This window comes from Panthera tigris, chromosome A1, assembly GCF_018350195.1.
Source record: "Panthera tigris isolate Pti1 chromosome A1, P.tigris_Pti1_mat1.1, whole genome shotgun sequence".
NCBI lineage: Eukaryota > Metazoa > Chordata > Mammalia > Carnivora > Felidae > Panthera > Panthera tigris.
The window spans coordinates 172,929,518-172,947,018 of record NC_056660.1 but is presented as its reverse complement, the minus strand read 5'-3'; the positions used below and the strand labels follow the sequence as shown (position 1 = coordinate 172,947,018).

Sequence of the window (17,501 nt, the reverse complement as noted above, 5' to 3'; positions counted from 1 at the left end):
CCTGTGGGTGGGAGAGTATGTAATGCAAGCCAGGCCAATCATGCTGTTGTAGCTCCCTGAGACGGTAGCGCATGGCTCAGGGATGCACTCATAATTCAAGTTGCGTCTAATGACTCCATCCCATTAGAATATTTTGGGGAAAATGGTTTTCCCCTGGAATTATGCTAAACTAGAAGAAATGGAGCTAGAGCTACCAAGAACTACCACACAGAAACAGCTCCTTCAAAACAAACTTGTAAAATGAGGGGAGGTCTTGGTTCCTTATACTATGCCTGAGCCCGATTCAGTCATGCTTGAGGCAGAACCTACCTCCAAAATGTAAATGACAGACCAACAAGTGCCTTAACCAGTTAGATGGAATTCTGCCACTTGTCAACAGAATCCTGCCTAATTTGAGTGTGAAGCAGATGGCCCACAATGTCATCACTAACCTGGCTTGGCAGACCTTCTTGATCAGGAGGTACCCCCAAGGTGCCACAGCACAGAACAGTCTTTTCTGCCCACCTTATCCCTATCCCCTACCCACTCTCAGACCGACATTATTACCCCCACTTCCCACCAAAAGAACACAGGTAGCCAAAGGCAGCTTGGGCAATACTTGATATACATCATACATTTATTAGTGAATATCCCTCTGAAATCAGCAACAATATTAAAAAAAATAATGATTGCACTACTTGGTCAAGCAGAACTAGCAACTTTCATTTTAAAAAAAGTACAAATCTGTTAAAAATTTCAATCAGTATACACATATATATAATACAACATACTAGTTATGTTAAATGCTACAAACCAATGTGAATCCAATGGAATGGAAAAAACCACACATTTAAGCTTTAAGAACCATTTTTTTCTCTATATATTAGCATTTTCTCAAATACATACATGGGAAAAATGAGGTAACTGTAAAATGTGCAAGGAACAGGGCCCCCCAATTACATATATTTTTATATATATGTATATATATATATATATATGTATATATATATATATATAAAACCTTTCTAACACAGAACACAGGTGCTGGGCCCAGCCAGGGCTGGGGGATGGTGCCCACTGTCATGCCTAGGCCAGAAGTTGGTAAATAAAAGAGTAAACAATGACAAGCCCCCACCACAGGAAATCATTGGTAACATGGCATCTATAGCAAGGTCGGCAAATCACAAACATCCTAAATAATTGTTTATAAATCTTTTTTTAATGATTTTTTTTTTTAATGTTGTGTTCCCCCCCCATAGCTGCTCGTTGGAATCATTGCTGCAGCCGACACACAATCCGAGAGCCTGTTTCCGCCTGCCCCAGGAACCTTAAGGATTCTGAAAACCTTTTGTTGGGGTGGGAAAGGGAGGGGGGGTTTGGAGAGGGTGGTTCTCTGTGTAAAACACGTGGGGTTTCAACACTGCTATAAATATAGAAACGTCACCTGGAGTTATATACAGTAAGACTTTGGGTTCTCCACGGGGGTGGGGCCAGGCTGATGGGGCCCCATGGCAGGCTGAGGGGACGCAGGGAGCCAGGGCCGCTGCGGGGAGAACGAGGGTGGTTGGAGCATCCCTGAGGCAGCAGGCGCCAGGGGCTGCCTGCTAGGATGTGCCGGCCCCACACGCGGTTCGTTCAGGGGCAGCAACCCCAGCTAGGGGTAGGACAGGAAAGGAACGGGACCAGGGAGGGAGAAGGTGGGAGCTCAGCCAGACCCTACAGGGGGCCTCCTCCAGACCTTGGAGGGCAGGGCTCAGGCTGGGAGGGGGCCCCTGGAGGTGGGATCCACGCCCTCCCTGGTCCCTGTCCTCCTGGGACTTCCTAGGAGGAGACTCGCCCAGTCAGATGGGAGATGGGCCCTGGCTGGAGGGAGAAATGCCCTGAAAAGCGTACGGTCCCGGTAGGCTCTGGGGACGTGTGCAGTACAGTGCATGGCAGTTATCAGCTGAGCACAGACCACCCCCCAACCCCACCTGTGACCGCCAGCCGCCCAGCCCAGCCCCAGCCGCACGCATGCATGCAGACCAGGCGGCACCACCAGACCATTCCTGGCCCCCTGGGCACTTGGTCCTGGTTGGTCCCTGTATCCCCCCATTAAACCAAAAGAAAATAAATTGTTTAAAAATCCACACCCCCAAATCCTACACGCGATTTTGGGCCAAATGAATAAATAAAAACTGCTCCTCACGTTCATGCAAAACAACAGAGAGGGGAGATTGGGCATGGGTCTGGCCCCCATCAATGCCAGGGAGGGGTGGCCACGAAGAACACAGGAGGTCACTCTCCCCTGCATGGCCCAGGCCCCCTCAAGATACATGCCACCTCAGCTCAGAGTCTGTCTCCCACCTGCTCAGGAGGCTGGCTCTGATGCCCTCCAGCCTGGGGGTGGGGCTGGAATGTTGTGACTGGGGTGACAGTCCTTGAGGGAGCCAGACCCACCCCTCACAGCAGCCTGCATGGGGCTGGCTGCCTGAATCTGTCTGGGGTCAAGACAGGAGGACCCAGGCCTGGGGCGCTCAGGAAATGGCCTCATGCCACCATCTGTCCACACACCTGTCAGTGCCACCCAGTCAGACGGCACACCATTTCAGTGCAAGAGACCAGGCAACCCAGGATGGAGCTCCCTTTGCCCACCCTGGGGCTGAGGATCTCCCCCAGCTGCACTGGGGTGGGGGATGGACTCCTGGCTCCCAGGGCTGGCAGGTAAAGGAGACGGACTTGAGGGCAAACAGGAGGAAGACTGAGTTAGAGACACTCAGGCAGCTCCGTGGTGGGCAGACTGGCAGGCATATCGGGGCAGGAGTCTTTGGAGCTTGGCAAATGCAGGGGCTTATTGCAGGGGCTTCTCTTGGGGCTGACCCTGGCACCAGCTCTGGAGATGCAGGCGGGAATGACGGGGCAGGCCTGGGCCACTCCCTCCCCGTCCTCCCCAGGTCCCCCCAACCCGAGCTTCCAGAGCTTCGGGCAGGGTTATCCTGGGCAGCTGTGGGCCTCACTCAGCCTCCCTGGGCACCTCGGAGGCGTCGGCCCGGCAAATGGGACACGTCCGGTTGGCCTGGGGGAGCAGGCACACATCAGGCTCCACTCTTGCCTGTCCCCCACCTCAGCTGGGTCTATTCTACTTCTGGGACTTGACCCCTGAACAGAGCCTCAACTTCTGGGTGATGACAAGGATAAGGGGGGAAACCCTCCAAGGTCCACCCACCTCCCTCACCACATGAGGAATACCCAGGATCTGGCCTGGGCTGCGTTACCTTTAACCACTTATCGACACACTTGGTGTGGAACTCGTGGTTGCAGGGGAGGACTCGGAGCAGCTGCCGTGCCTCGAAGTCACTGAAGCAGACAACACATCTAGAAGGAGGGCACTGAGTGTTACTTCCATACTAACAGCAGAGGGAGGCTCACTACATAGCACAAAGTCCCCTGGAGGAAGGGGTCCCCCTGGAGGAGACAGGGGCACGGTACTCACAGTGTCTGCTCTGACTGATGGCTGTCTGGGTTAAAGCGGTACGATGGGAGCTGCTCGATGTCCGCTTTGGTGAGGCCTCGGGGCTTCGCATCTCCTAGCCGCTCTGCCAGATTCAGGAGGGCCTGGATACAGACAGGAGGGTAGGGTCATTAGTGCTCAAGGCCAGAGGTCCCCCAAGCTCCTACCTCCCAGGACAGTGCTCCACGGGACCTCATAGTTCTCCATCTCCACATCATCCACGTCGAGATCCAGGCTGATGGTGGGCCCCATTGCTGTTGGTGACATTGGCAGCATCGAGCTAGGGGAGACAGGTGTGGGGGACCCAGGGTCAAGGTCAGTAGGTGTAGGGGGTGCAGAGCTGCTCCCGACTCCCTCCGTGAAACAAAGCCCAGAGCTCTGCACCATTCACACCAGGGCTCCAGTGTTTGTCCCAGGACATTATAGGAGAGCAAGGAACCCAGCTGGTGGGTGCTGAGAGTATGTGTGGTTTAGTGGGAATGCCAGATGGCTTCAGAGGTCCTGGGTACCTCCTGGGGCTATGTTTGGGTCCAACAACTGGAGGCCCCAGGAGACCAGAGCACCAGGGCTCTGGGGCAGATGTGCTGGTACTTACAGGAAGTAGGGCAGGAAGCTGGGGTAATACGGTGGCGGGGGTGGCGGTGGGGGTGGCGGGGGCAGCGGCTGTTGCAGGCGGTATCTCTGGGTGCTCAGTCTCCGAGGCATCATGTGGGAATATGGCTGTGAGAGGGGTGCCAGGTGCAGATCAGACCAGTGGGCCTGTCTCCTGATCGCCCTAGAGTCTGGGTGGGGGTGCTACTTACCACACCAAAGGACAGCTCCTGGTGCAGTGGATCATGGGGCAGGTAGTGCAGGGGCATAGATGGGGACAGGGCTGGGCCTGGGGCAGAGGTGGAGTAGGTGAAGCTCCCCAGGGGATGCTGGTCCCCCCGCAGGTCCACATCATTGTCAAGCCGCTGCAGGGGCTGGAAGAGGCAAGGGTGGGTCAGCCAGAGTCAGCAACAAGGGAAGCCCCGCCCCCCATACCATGCCCTATAGCATCAAACCCATCGCCCAGACTCACCATACGTGGATGCTGGGCCTGCAGCGATACAAACTGCCCAAGAGGTGCCATGTGGGCAGGCTGGGGGTGTGGGGCTGGCGGTGGGGGGTGCAGGATGTAGTGGTCACTGGAGATGAGGTGGGGGTAGGCCTGATAGGGCACAGGGAGCTGCTGCATGGTACACGCCTGGATCAGCTGCCAAGAGAGGGGGTGTGGGGGGTATACTGTAGAATGTTCTTCTAGGCTCTGGGTTGGGGCTATGCTTGTGCTGAGAACCAGGAGCCATTCCATTCATTGAGAGGTCCCCACAGAAGCCCTGTGGACCATCCCATCCCTGCTAGAGGCCACTTAGGCAGGACACTACACTCTTAAGGCCCTTAGTTAACAATTCCAAACCAAAAGGCAGGTACTGGGGTGCAGGAAGGTCCCTAAACCCCAGGTGCTAACTGTACATGAGCGCACACATGCTTTACTGAACAGTGTTGGGGCCTGGAACTGGGCAGATGCTCTGATAGCCTTGATGGCTATCATAAACTTGGCTTGCTTCTACTGCTGGCCTGTGTCTGGGGCTTTCAGGTAGTAGTGGGGCAGGAGGTGAAAGCACTCACTCACCGGGGGTGGGAGGCAGCAGAGGGGGTAGTGCTGCCCGCTGAACATCACGGAGCATGCTGGGAGCTGCTGGGCACTGCAGCCAGGGATGTGTTGGCCTGTAGGCAAGGGGAAGCCTTGGGTCGTCACTGTGGTGACTGTGTAGGACAGAGGGACGGGTCCCTGGTGCACCTGTGGGTGGACAGAAAACCCAAGAACTGTAGGGAGGAAACCTGGCCATGCTGCTGCCCCTAAATGAGAAAACCCTGCTGGACCAGCTCCCTTCCCTTCTCTAGTGGGGTCCTACCTAGGTACAGACCTGGCTGTCCCCCTGCCCCAAGCCCTAAAGGGCAGAGAGAACCCTCTGGGAAACCTGGGAGGGGCTTCCAGCTTAACCACTCATCCACTGTGTAGTCCCAAAGGCGGCCCTTTCCTTCTCTGGGCCTCGATTTACCAGCCTGTAAAACAGGGCTAATAATGCCTCACTGAACATGCAATGAGTTAAGGAAAGTGCAATCAGGGCTCCACTATCTCTGGTCCTCAGACAGGTTTGCTAGAGACTGGTAGGGAGGGGCCCGCAGGGTGGGGAAACAGGTGAAGGGTGTTCTGCCTACCTGCTCGTGGAGATCAACCATGAACGGGCTCTGTTGAGAGGCTGGGTGCAGCATTCGGGGGCTCCTGCCGGCAGGAGCCGAGGCTCGGTGCTCCTCTACAGGGAGGTGTGGTCGGGACGGTGGCTGCTGGGAGGGTAAGTGCTCATCCTGGGCAGGCAGGCTGGCCAGGGGGCCCTCGCGGCTGGGGCTGCACCACAGAGAGGAGGCCCCAGTAGGACTGAGGGGAGCCACTCATTCAGAGAGCATGGAGAGAAGCCAAGGTCACTACCCACTGGGGAAGGAAGAAAGCTCAGGGCCCTATGCCCCACCCTCCCAGCCCCTATTCCCCAACCCAAGCTGACAGCCCCAGCACCAGGGGCTCTAGGCTCTGCAGGACTAGGAGGTTCCTTCCTACCTTCCCCGGAGCTGGCCCGGGGTACTGCTGGGTCCTACAGAGAATTGCCGCTGACCCACAGGGGCAGAGGGTGGCCACCTAGTCACTGCCAGAGCCCATGGTCGCATCAGGGGTGGCACAGGGCTAGAGGGGCTGGGCCAGGGCTCACAACCCTAGGAGGCAAACAGATAAACAAACTGAGGCACAAAGAAGTCCAGTCACTTGCCCCATTAGGGACTGCAGAGACAGAATCAAATCTCAGGAGTCCAATTCCAGGGGCCACAGATGTCCATCACACCCTGTGCTCCACGTGTAGTGTGTACTCTGTCTGGGTCTGGCCTTCTTGGCACTGGGGTTTAGGGATGACAGATCAGGGACAGGGAGCCCAGGCCTCAGTTTCCTGCTCTATGAAATGGGGTCAAGTTCCCATTCAGGGTTATGGTGAGTTCAGAGGGCTGGCCAGCATGGTTCCCTCACAGTAGGGTTCCCAGGGCACCTTGTCCTGGTGTGGAGGTCTACAACTTCAATCTCCAGGAAGCTGGGGTTCCTGGGAGGGCACTCCAGCTTCCTCCCTTCTACTGGGGTGGCTCGGGGTCAATTCCAATCAGGCTTTCTCTTTCCAGTATTGCCAGGTAAGAGGTTCTGACCTGGTTCCTGCCCTCAGGGGCTCCAAATTCAAGTTAGTTTTCTATCTTTCCATAACCAGCTCCCACAGTGTCTACCCACATGTGACTTTATTTACTCTTTAAGGAAGGCACTGTCAGCTCCATTTCAAGAAAGAGAAGACTGAGGCTCACAGAGAGGAAGAGACTTGTCCAAGTGTTCAAAGCTGGGAGGTGAGCTGGCCACAAGCCTCTCACTGCACCCTGCTGCCAGCAGGGAGGGGTCCAGCCCAAGGGCTTCACAGGAGGTGATGAAGGAAGTGGCCACTGGTAGATGGGTGGATCTGGCATACAGCCAAGCCCTTGCTCTGGGGGCATAACACAGCCCTCAAGTGGAGGTGGGGCTTGCTGAGAAAAAAGGGGAACTGAGAACCTAAAGGAGGAAATTGGGAGGAAAAGGGGTGGGGCAGGTCTCCTCTCGGGTAGGAGTTGGGGGTCCAAGTGGGATAAGCTGCAGGGCCACAATTTATTTACTCCAGACACTGGGATGAGGCCCTGGCAGAGAGAATGCTAGAACCTATCAGGCCCTGCAAAGCCAAAGGTTGCATCAAATAGGACCAGCCCTTTGCTGTTCCTGCCACAGGAAGGCCCCCTCTAGCCACCCCTTCTCCATCTGACAAAACTCCTATGCATCTCTGATACCCAGGGTTGTGGTGAGTTCTCTGATACCCAGCTTTCAGTGTTGCCTCCCTGACACAGCTTGGGAGCCAGTGTACCAACACAACACCCTCAACATTTTGTTTTTTCCTGCCAACAGTGGCAAGAACATTTCCTCTGTGCTAAGCTTTACAAGCCTGGGCCCTAAATCTCAAAAAACCAGCCTGCAGAGGAAACTCTTCACTTGCTAGGGCAGCACCTGGCCAAGGCCACAGCCAGGAAGTGTTAAGAGCTGTAATTCACACTTCTCCCATCTAACTTGAGTTCTGGCACTTGGCAGAAAGGCAGGCAGGGCCCAGTGACCAGCTTGTGTTCAGCACTGATCTGGGAAATGTACACTAGAAAGCCAATCACACAGGTCCAAGGCCACAGTCTACCAACAATGAAGTCGGTGCCCATGATTAAAAATTGTGAGATTACAGGGGTGCCTGGGTGACTCAGTCGGTTAAGTGTCCAACTTTGGCTCAAGTCATGATCTCAGTTAGTGAGTTCGAGCCCCATGTTGGGCTTTGTGCTAACAGATCAGAGCCTGGAGCCTGCTTTGGATTCTGTGTCTCCCTCTTTCTCTGCCCCTCCCCACCCCTCAAAAATAAACATTAAAAATCTTTTTTCAATTGGGAGATTATATAAAAATCTGGCCTTCCCTGAAAGAAAAAAAAAAAAAAAAAAGGAGACAATCTGGTCCCATTAGGCCCTCATTTCTGCTTGGCGCCCTCACTCAGAGCATGCATGAACTTTCCCCCCAGGCCACTCCAGGCCCATTCCCTACCTGCCCACCATAGGTAACTAGGTTTGTAACCCCTGGTGTGGGCCAAGGGCACATCCTTACACACACAGCCTTCCAGATTCTTGCTGACAATCCAGCCTAGCAAACAAAGGCCGAGAGACTCAGAGAAAACCCCCCAAATATCTGAAACAATAAACTCCTAGGCCACTCCAGACCTTCTGGATCAGAATCTTTGGAGGCTGGGGAACAAGGACACCTATATTTTCTATCAAATTCACAAGCAGTTTCTACAACACAGCCAGGTTTGGGAACCTGTGCTCTAATGGACCTCAGAGATCCTGGGAGCCCACAGTCCTATTGATGAGGAATATTAACAATAATAACTATGACACCTCGCATGGGTCATCTTGAGTCCTCATAGCAACCCTCATACGGACACTGAGGCTCAGAGAGGTGAGGTCCAAGGCCTGTCAGCCAGAGTTGTGAGTGCACTGGGACACGATCCAGGCAGTGGCTTCAATGGTTTCTCTTGTGCCAGGCTGCCCTGCTGAACTCTGGGGGGTGTGGATGCCACAGAGGCCCAGGTACATGGGAATCTTCTCTGTGGCCAGCCCCTTCAAAAACACCCATTCCTCAGGAAAGGTTAAGTGGCAAGGAGCTGAGAAACCAGATCAGCAGACAGAAGGGCCTCCAGCTGTAGATGATGGTGCCGAAGGTGAAAGCATCAACCCTTGCATTCTTACACATGATACCCCAACTTTTGGCCAGAGTCTTGGACACATCGCTTCCCCTCTCTGAGCCTCAGCTCCTTCACCTATAAAATAGGAACAGCCCAATAACCACTTCCCAATGGACTGGCAAGGACTGCTCAAGGGCAGAGGTGATTTTCAAAGCTCAGGTGTGAATGATCACTATCAGAAATTAAGATAGGCTGACCTCCTAGCTGACTCTGGCTCACAAGCAAAAATGAGATGCCACTTCAAGCGCTCTAAGTGCTAGCTGGGAAATGTGCCTCCCTAGGGGAAAACTCCAGCTGGCAAGTGAGGGGCACCTGGTTCTTGGAAGTCCTACCAAGAACACAAGTTGTACAGAGGGGACACACCCACTTCACAGTTGAGGAAACTGAGACATGGAGAAAGGAAGTAACTTACTCTAGCTCACAAAGCCAGAGAAACAGAACTAGTCTTGCCTGGCTAGCCCTCTAGGCCCCCACCTCCTGACTCTCTCATTAGCATCAGTATCCCCAATAACCACCTTATCCCAAGTCTCTTTTTCCAGTCCCTAAAGGGGATCTCAAGAGTTTTCTGTTTCAGGCACCCATGACTAACACTATTGTGGTGACGCAAGTGAGGCCCAGAGATGGAGCTATCAACTTGCTCAAGGTCAAACAGCAAGGGTGGCCAGGTAACCACCCTCATCAATTCCTCTGCCCTTCCATAGTCCTGTGCTGTGCTCTCTTAAGGTCTGGGCAAATGGGTCTTGAGAGTCCCATCCCTAAATCCAATCTTGCCTGGAAACAGGAACCACACTTTGCATCCACCCCTCTCCCCCAGGAGGTAGCCAAATCCCTACTTCCAGGGCCCCAAACAGCCATCCCAATCCTAGTCTAGGGAGCCCCAGCCAAGTCATTTGCCCCTGGGTGATGTTTGCAGGAACAAGGGCTGTTTTGCTGTTAAGCAAAGCCAGCCTCTGAGAGCATGAGTAGACTCAGGCAGGATGAGAAGCCGCCTCCACCCCAAGGGGCAGGCTAGGCCACCACTGCCTGGTGGGCAAGCAGAGCTCCCCAACATGTGCTGCCTGGAGGTAGCTGAGGGCAGGACCATCAGGCTCCTGGCTAGGAGTCCTTGGCCAGCCCAGGTTCCCTAGATGACCTTGATCAAGGAAATCTCTCTGCTTCCATGAGCCTCAGTTGTCACAGCTGTGAAATGGGGGTGGAAATCTCCCCTTCTTAGAATGCCCAAATAAAGCCAGAAGAAACAAGACGCAAGAAACCAGGTGGTCACATTAGCGGGCAGGGGAAACCAGTGTTCTGAGGGGCCGGCCCCTCCTCAACGCGAACTCGATGCGGGTTGCGGGGCTCTGGGGAGCTTACTCAGCCTCCCTTACCCGGGGATAGTGGGGCCCGAGATGTAGACACCCGCCCGAAGAGGGGTCTCCCACGTCCTCCTCTCACTCCTTTGTGCCGTGCTCGGAAGGGCATGGGGGGGCGGGAGGCCAGACTGCGGCGTTGGGGCCAGCGCGCTGTGACTTTAAGAGCCGAGGATCCCGGACCATGTGCTCGGCGTGAGACAAAAGCAACAACAAAGGAAGTGGCGGTGGCAGGGGGAGGGGGCGGCTCCTTCCTCTCCAACCGCAACACTCAGTCTCCGGAGAAGGGAGACTCGACCTGGCCTTGGGAGGTTGCGGGAGGGGGAGGTGGTGGTGGTAATCCTCCTTGATTCTAGAGGTCTCGCCGTCCCCCTCCGGACCGCCCGTGATTAACCCCTGCAGAGCCAGCTACACCACAGCCCCCAGCCCCAGGGGAGAGAGGAAGGAGTTCCAGGGATGCGGAAATAGGGAGTTGGGGCTCTGGCCCCTACTCACCTTCGGCCGCCAGGCCACACGTTGGCTCCTTTGTTCCCGATCTAGGACGGCCAAGCTGGGCAGAGGGGAGGGGGGCTGCCTGGACCCTTTAAGAGCCCCCGCCCTGCGGAACAATGTGCTCCCCTCCCCACCCCCCGGTCCGGGGGCAGTACAGCTCCTTCCGGGGCCCTTTCTTTGTTGTCGGTCCGCCGGCGTCTGCCTCGCGAGGCCCACGCGCGGTCTGCCTCCCTCAGCCCAGGCCCTCCGGGAGCGGGAGGCGGCGCAGGACGCAGCCCGGTTTGCGCAGCTGCGGGCCGCTGGCCCTTTAAGAACTGTCCGCGGCGGCAGCGGAATGTAACAAACCCCACATTTGATTCACAACATTCGAAGCGGCGGGGTCGCGCGCTGGGCGGGAGGGGGGCTCGCGGGGGCGCGCCGTGAGGTTCCGGCAAACAGTAGCCGGCTGCTGCCCGCGGCAGCCCCGCCAAGAGCTCCGCCCCGCGGGTGCCATGAGAGCCAATCACTTGCGGCGACTCGGCACGTGATTAACAGGACGCCATCTTGAGGCCAGATTTTTTTTAAAACCTCCTTCTTGCCCCCACCTTCGCACTTAAAGTGACCGCAGTCACCACAGGCAAGGGGCGGGGCCACATGGCCTGAGCTAAAGATGGGAGACCCCGGGTTGGGCAAGGCCAACCGGCTGCAACTCGAACTTGATATGCAAACGCGCGAACCATTCGCGCCTCTGAGGCTCAGTTTCCCTGCCGGAGAAATGAGTCCCGCTAGGAGAGCCACAGCCCGGACTTACTGTGTCATGGTCTTCTCTTCCGGGACAGGGCGCCGCGTGAGACACTGAAGTGCAATGGGACTGACCTTCGACGGGGCAGGAGCGGCCTCTTAAGCCAGCCCGAGTGGGTTAGGAAGGCTCTAACAGCCTTGGGTCGGCAACCTCCCCGGAGATGACGTCAGCCCCAAGAGCTACCGCGCCGCGATGACATCATGGCCTGGCCGCCCTACATCTCCTTGTTTATACTACGCGGCAGCTTTAAAAAGCTGGGAGGGCCTGGATTGCCCAATGGACCAATAGCGGGCAACCCAGGCAAACGAACTAACGCCTGTGAGGCAGGGTGATTGGTCCTGCTTGCGCTGACGTCACAGAGACATTTAACCGCCCCACCCCCAGCGTGGCCCGGGAAAGGGGCGGGGAACAGTTTGAAGCTTGAGCCGCAGTCGTCGGGAGCTCTGGGTGCTTTCAGCGCGTGGCTATGAGAGCTTAGTCTCCCCAGCGGAGGGCTTTAACGGTATTGGGGAATTAAGCCCAGTGGAGTCTTGTTTCCCACTGTACTTCTCCCAGCAGCGATGAGACGGAGGGATGACCACGACATTTTACAGATGGGTAAAGAGAATCAAGGGGGGGGGGGGCGTCACTCACCCCAGGTCACACAGCTAGGAAGTGTGGCTGAACAGATATTTGAATTAAAACCAAAACCGAGCTTCGTTCTCCTTTGCCTAATACTGGGGCAGACATTATACAAAGTAGGGTATTGCCTCCACATCGATTATTTAAGAATAAAAGTCAGTAATACTCTATCCCAGAGCTGGGCACAGGCCGAAAAGAATGATGTGTGCAATAACCAATAACTGGACTCTTCTGCATGGGGCTGCACTGACATAGGGCCACCTGCAAGACAGCCCTAAACAAGATGCCAGTGCAAAACGTTAATATTTGTTAAACCTTTGTGTTGGCCTACTGGAGGTGTGGTGGTGTCATTTTCTATGCTTCTTTGGTGTACTTCATAATCCCAAATTTAAAAATAAAAATTGAAAGCAATTTCCTGAACAGAATGTAACAGTATGTATCAATTTTTCTGAAATTGGATATATATGATATCTCCATAGAATATTTTTGGAAGGATATTCAGGAACTAACAACTGTCCTCAGGGAAAACTGGAAGAGAGTATGGGGTCAGGAGGACAGACTTTGTATTGTATATGCTTGTGTACATTTGCTCTTTTTAAAAAACCCTGTACAATCTGGGGAGGGGGATGGGTGAAATAGGGTATGGGGGTTAAAGAGTACACTCTTCATGATGAAAAAATAACAATAAAGAAAGAGAAAAAAACATGTACAATATACCCTATAGAAAATCGTGAAGAAAATTACTGTAAAGGTATGTTTTAAATCTTGTAAACATTAAAACAGGGGTACCTGGGTGGCTCAGTTGGTTAAGCGGCTGACTTCAGCTCAGGTCACGATCTCACAGTCTGAGTTCGAGCCCCACGTCAGGCTCTGTGCTGACAGCTCAGAGCCTGGAACCTGCTTCAAATTCTGTCTTCCTCTCTGTCTGCCCCTCCCCTGCTCACATTCTCTCTCTGTCACTCTCTCTCAAAAATAAACATTAAAAACTTAAAAAAACATACTTAAAAAAAAGGGATTAAAACATCAGTTCCCTTAAAGTCAGAAAATCTCCCTTCAGGAAAGTATCCAATGGAAACAATCCAGAAGTTGGTTTGGGGAACAGAGATGCTTATCCAAGTGTTGTTTAGACCAGCAACAATCTGTTACAGCACTGTGGATGTGCAGCCAGCAACGCAAGGAAGATGGTACCCAGGGGTGGTTTGCAGATGCCTAAGCACAGGAGATCAAGTTCGTGATGCAGTACTATAGATGTTACCTGCCAAACTCTATCCATCAGTTAAAACTAGGCGTGCTTGAGAATGAATGGGAAAGTACACGGTGATACCTTTCTCTAACCCACTTCCTTATCATCAACTCTCCCTTCTCCTATATCCCTCCCAACCTTTTATTTTTCCCACTATGTAAAAGCAACTAGAAAATCTTTCCCTCATTGGAAGATGCTACATTGTTAAAACCACCCTCCTGCTTGCCTCTGTAGGGACAGAACCTGCAATGGCTCCCTGTTGCCTGCCTTTTGGGCTGTAATTAACAAACTCCCCCCACCCTTTCAGGCTCACCTCTCCCCAGTCCTTCTCCCACAACCATGATGGTGCACCTGCTGACCTTCCCTGCCTGAGATGCCCTCCCTCTTCCTTTCTATCAGTCTATTCTTCTTCTCTGTCCTCGGGGCTCTGTTCTCATCTCACCTCTTACAGGAAGCTCTGGGGTCTCCATTTTGTACTGAACTCCCTCATCTCTGAACTCAGGCCTAGACCTACCCTAACCTTCACTTCATACCATTTAATTCGCACACAGCCCTGTCAGTCATTTTGCTGCATGTCTCCATAATCCCCTCTGGTCTAAGGGGATCCAGAATTTTTAAATACACTATCATCCAGTCTTCATTGGAAGGCCTCATTTTATGGGTGAGGATCCGAGGCCTAAGGAGTGAAATGATTTGCCCAAGGCCACGCTGAGAACAGTGAGGCCACTCCACCCTGAGAAAGCATTCACCCACAACCAAGTCATGGACTTTAAAGCTACTAAACCTCTGACTATACATTCTACTTAAAACATCATCACCCCTTACCTCTGGCAAAATCCTGCTCAACCTTTGAGGTTCAGCTCAAAGACTGCCTCCTCGGAACCCCCCTGACCTGTCTTCTGGCACTCAGCTGCTTTGGCTTCCTTATTACACAGCAAGACTGCTACCACATTGCATCATGACAGCATTAACTATCTCCATGGGGCTGCTCCCCCACCCCAGCAGGGGCTGGCTCACACTGGGTGGTGGATGCCCAAGGAAGGGGCTCTGGGCTTGACTCTTACTTCTGATGCTACAGGGCCAGGAAAACCCTGCCCTGTCTTCTCTCATGATGACCCTCTTACTCCCCTGAGAGGCCCTCAGCAAATCCCCACAGCCCCTCAGGGATCCCCCACGGCCAGAGGCCAGTAACACATCTCCTCCTGATCTGAAATACCTTCCTGGGCACATGCAGAATCACGCTGGAGGAAGTGGGAAGGAGGCTCAATTTTACCAGATTTTCCAGAGAAGCCACGAGTCCGTTTTCCTGTGAAATCTCCCCTCAGGTTAACCCCCAGGTCCTCTGCTCTGGAATCCCAATGTGGTGATGTGGCCTGCACACCTGTGTGCCTCATTCTCCTCACTCCACCCAACTCCACCCCTGCCCGCTTGAAGACACGTTGTGTTTTCATCTCACAGCTGAGGAAAGTGGCTCAGAAGTGCCTCTCCCTGCCTCAGATCTGGGGAAGTGGGGCCCAGTGGGCTCCAGAAGCCACAGGTGGGAGCGGCTCACTCTTAACCCAAGCATCTGCAGTGAGGTTCTGTGGAGAAATTAGAGTTCTAGGGTCTCCTGCACAGTTTAAGCAAGTCCCATCCTAATCATCTTTTCACTGGTCCTCCCAATGACCTAAGAGCTAGGTGCCAGCGTTTTGCAGATGAGGAAATGGGTGAGGGGATACGCCTCAGCCATCAAGGGGCAAACCTGCGATCACATTCTAATCTCACACCAGAACCAATACAAATGCCAAAGCAGAGTCCGCAAAGGTTGCTCAACAGTCAAAAGCACAGATGTCCAAAGGCAAGAGTAGACCATGGAGGCTCAAAGGTGGATGAGCAGCAGAGGATTCAAATCCTAGTGCCTCCTAGTGCCTAGTGTAACACTGGATGTTACATTCCAGCTTCCACCCCCAAGCCTCCTCTTGAGATGCGAGGGATTCCACTTTGGCAGGAAGAAGTGGGGAGGGGCCCGGAAGGGGACCCCCCCCACCCCGCCAGCCAAGAGCTTGGACAGCTGGCTGCTTCCATTCCTCCCTCAGGGTCAGAAAGCACCCCACTCCTTTCTTCTAGGACCCCTCAAATCCTCCTCCAGACACAGGGCCCAATAGCCTTCCCAGGTGGAGTTTGCAGAACACAGAGATTGAGGGATCACCCAAGGACACACAGCACAGCCTGGTAGAGCCGGCTCAGGATGCAGACCTCCTAGCTACCACAGAGCATCAGAGATCTGAGCCCAGAGCCTCACAACCCAGGGTGGGGACTGATGGGCTCCCTGCCAAATCCTCTCTGCTCAGGTCATGCCCGAACACGTCGCCCTCACATCTGAGCTCCAAGCTTTGGCTCCCCTAAAAAGAAGTGTTTGTGGACATGGGGGGAGGATGGGGTGTCTGTAAAGGTATTCCTGGATCTGGGGCTCTGGCTTTGACTCGGATCAGTTATTTGGCTTCTCTCCACCTCAGTCTTACCTGTAAAATCAGAACAGTGACCCTAGTGACAGATGACATTTACTGAGCACTTAGTGTGCACCACTGTTATTCATCTACTATAGGCTACTGAGGAGGACAGGCATACACTGATGGTTAAATACGTGTGAAGCCAGCCTCTCTGGGCTTGGAACATGGCTCTGCCTCTTATTAGGTCCTCGAGCTTGAGGAAGTCACCACCTCTTTGAGGCTCCGTTTGGCCAGGTGTAAAACGGAGGTGAGAGCACCTCCGTGAATCAATAGTGGCTCTATGTGTGCATCTTCGCGGTACCCGCCCAACTTTCTGGGTCTGAGTCTGCACTTCAATGTGTGAGCTTTGTGGGTATGGTGTTGGAAAGGGCTCACCTTTCTGACTCCTTTCCCTCTGCACTTCTGGTCACTGTGACTTCCAGGGTCTGCAGAGGTGGGAGCAGGTAGTATCACATCGTCCAGAGATGAAAACCGGAGGCTGCAGGAGTGCGGGCGCCTGGCAAACCCAGGGAGAGGAGTCCAACCGAATTCCCCATTTTCCCTCCATCTTATATTTCTCCCCTACTGAGAGGGCCAGCTTCCTACCCCCGTCCTGCCCACACTGCCGCCCCGAAGCCCCCACCCCACCAGCTCGATTCGAGCTTAGTGATCCTCAGGCAGCGGAAGCTGTGTGACCCTGGGCAAGACACAGACCCTCTCTGGACCCCTCGGCGTTCTGACATCCTGAAAGCTGTAACAACGGCGCTGGGTTTGCAGTGGGTCTGTTCCCCGGACAAGCAGCCGCTCTAGGGCTGGGCTAGGGAAGCTCTGGCTCCCCAGCGGCTGGCCCAAGGAGCGCTGGTAAAATGTTTGGGACCGACGTTACAAAACCAAAGGACTGCTGCACCTCCTCAACTCTCGTCCCCTACTGCCAGTGCCCCCGCTGAAGCCGGAACCCGCCGGTGATGGTGGTGGGATGGGTCGAGCGGCGATCGGGTCACGTGCGGGGCGCAGGGCACGCTGGGACTTGTAGTTCCCAGGGGGTCCCCAAACTAGGACACTAGGACCTAGCGGGCGGACTGATGAGCGGAGCAGCTCTGGCTCCGGGTCCCGGGGTAGCGAGCTCTGGCCCTGCAGGTGCAGGCAGAGGCCACGCTGGAAGTCCCTGCGCTACTCTGTCAGCCCGCGGCCGCCCCCTATCACTCCGTCCTCGCTGGCCTCGCGCCTGGGGCGCTTGGCGCAGGGTCCGGGCCAGGCGTTACCTGGGCCGCGGCTGGGCTCCACCCCAACCCGACGGCCGGCGAGTCGCTCCCCGTTGCAGCCCGGGGTCCCGGTCCCGCGGCGGCCCGAGAGCCGCCTGCCGCGCCCCCCCCCCCCGGCCCCGCGCAGTGGAACCGTCTGCGGATCTCACCCCCAGGCGCGCGCGCGCGCGCGCGCGGGGCCTACGGCGGCTCCGCAGCTTCACCCCCGCTCCCGCGCGTGTATGAAACTACCTGGACTGCACCAAGCGCACGGGAGCGGAGGGGGGAGGGGGCGGGGCGTCTCTAGGCCCCGCTCCTCGGCGTCCGGCGGCAAAGGGCGTGCAAGGGCGAAGCGCCCAAGGCCTGGCATCCCAGCCTCCCGCTTACTGCCGGAGTGACCTTGGATGAGTGACGGACTCTGTCTCCTCGTCTGTG

At 54.9% G+C, this 17,501-nt stretch overlaps 1 protein-coding gene across 12 annotated transcripts; it reads right to left on the bottom strand.

Annotated features, from left to right (window-relative positions):
* Positions 1 to 587: 587 nt before the first annotated feature.
* On the bottom strand, positions 588 to 16,342 carry RNF44 (ring finger protein 44). 12 transcript variants are annotated; one of them, XM_042991771.1, is made up of 11 exons: positions 16,222 to 16,342; positions 6,108 to 6,259; positions 5,714 to 5,930; positions 5,124 to 5,291; positions 4,533 to 4,706; positions 4,273 to 4,434; positions 4,065 to 4,189; positions 3,662 to 3,749; positions 3,452 to 3,573; positions 3,234 to 3,333; positions 588 to 1,522 (listed from the first exon to the last, which is right to left on the bottom strand). In XM_042991771.1, the coding sequence occupies exons 2-11, from the start codon at positions 6,212 to 6,214 to the stop codon at positions 1,430 to 1,432; spliced, it is 1,356 nt and encodes a 451-aa protein (XP_042847705.1). In that variant the 5' UTR covers positions 6,215 to 6,259; positions 16,222 to 16,342; the 3' UTR covers positions 588 to 1,429. The 12 variants fall into 12 exon arrangements, with proteins under 12 accessions (XP_042847705.1, XP_042847688.1, XP_042847718.1 ...); XM_042991754.1 differs by lacking the exon at positions 16,222 to 16,342 and adding an exon at positions 11,503 to 11,795; XM_042991784.1 differs by lacking the exon at positions 16,222 to 16,342 and adding an exon at positions 11,503 to 11,794 and having other exon boundaries at positions 5,714 to 5,900.
* Positions 16,343 to 17,501: the final 1,159 nt, after the last annotated feature.

Coding starts and splice junctions, on each gene's coding strand:
- RNF44 (XM_042991771.1), bottom strand. CDS start 6,214: ATGCGACCATGGGCTCTGGCAGTGACTAGGTGGCCACCCTCTGCCCCT. Junction 5,931..6,107: donor CCGGGCCAGCTCCGGGGAAG/GTAGGAAGGAAC, acceptor GGCTCCCCTCAG/TCCTACTGGGGCCTCCTCTC. Junction 4,707..5,123: donor TCTGCTGCCTCCCACCCCCG/GTGAGTGAGTGC, acceptor CTCTCTTGGCAG/CTGATCCAGGCGTGTACCAT.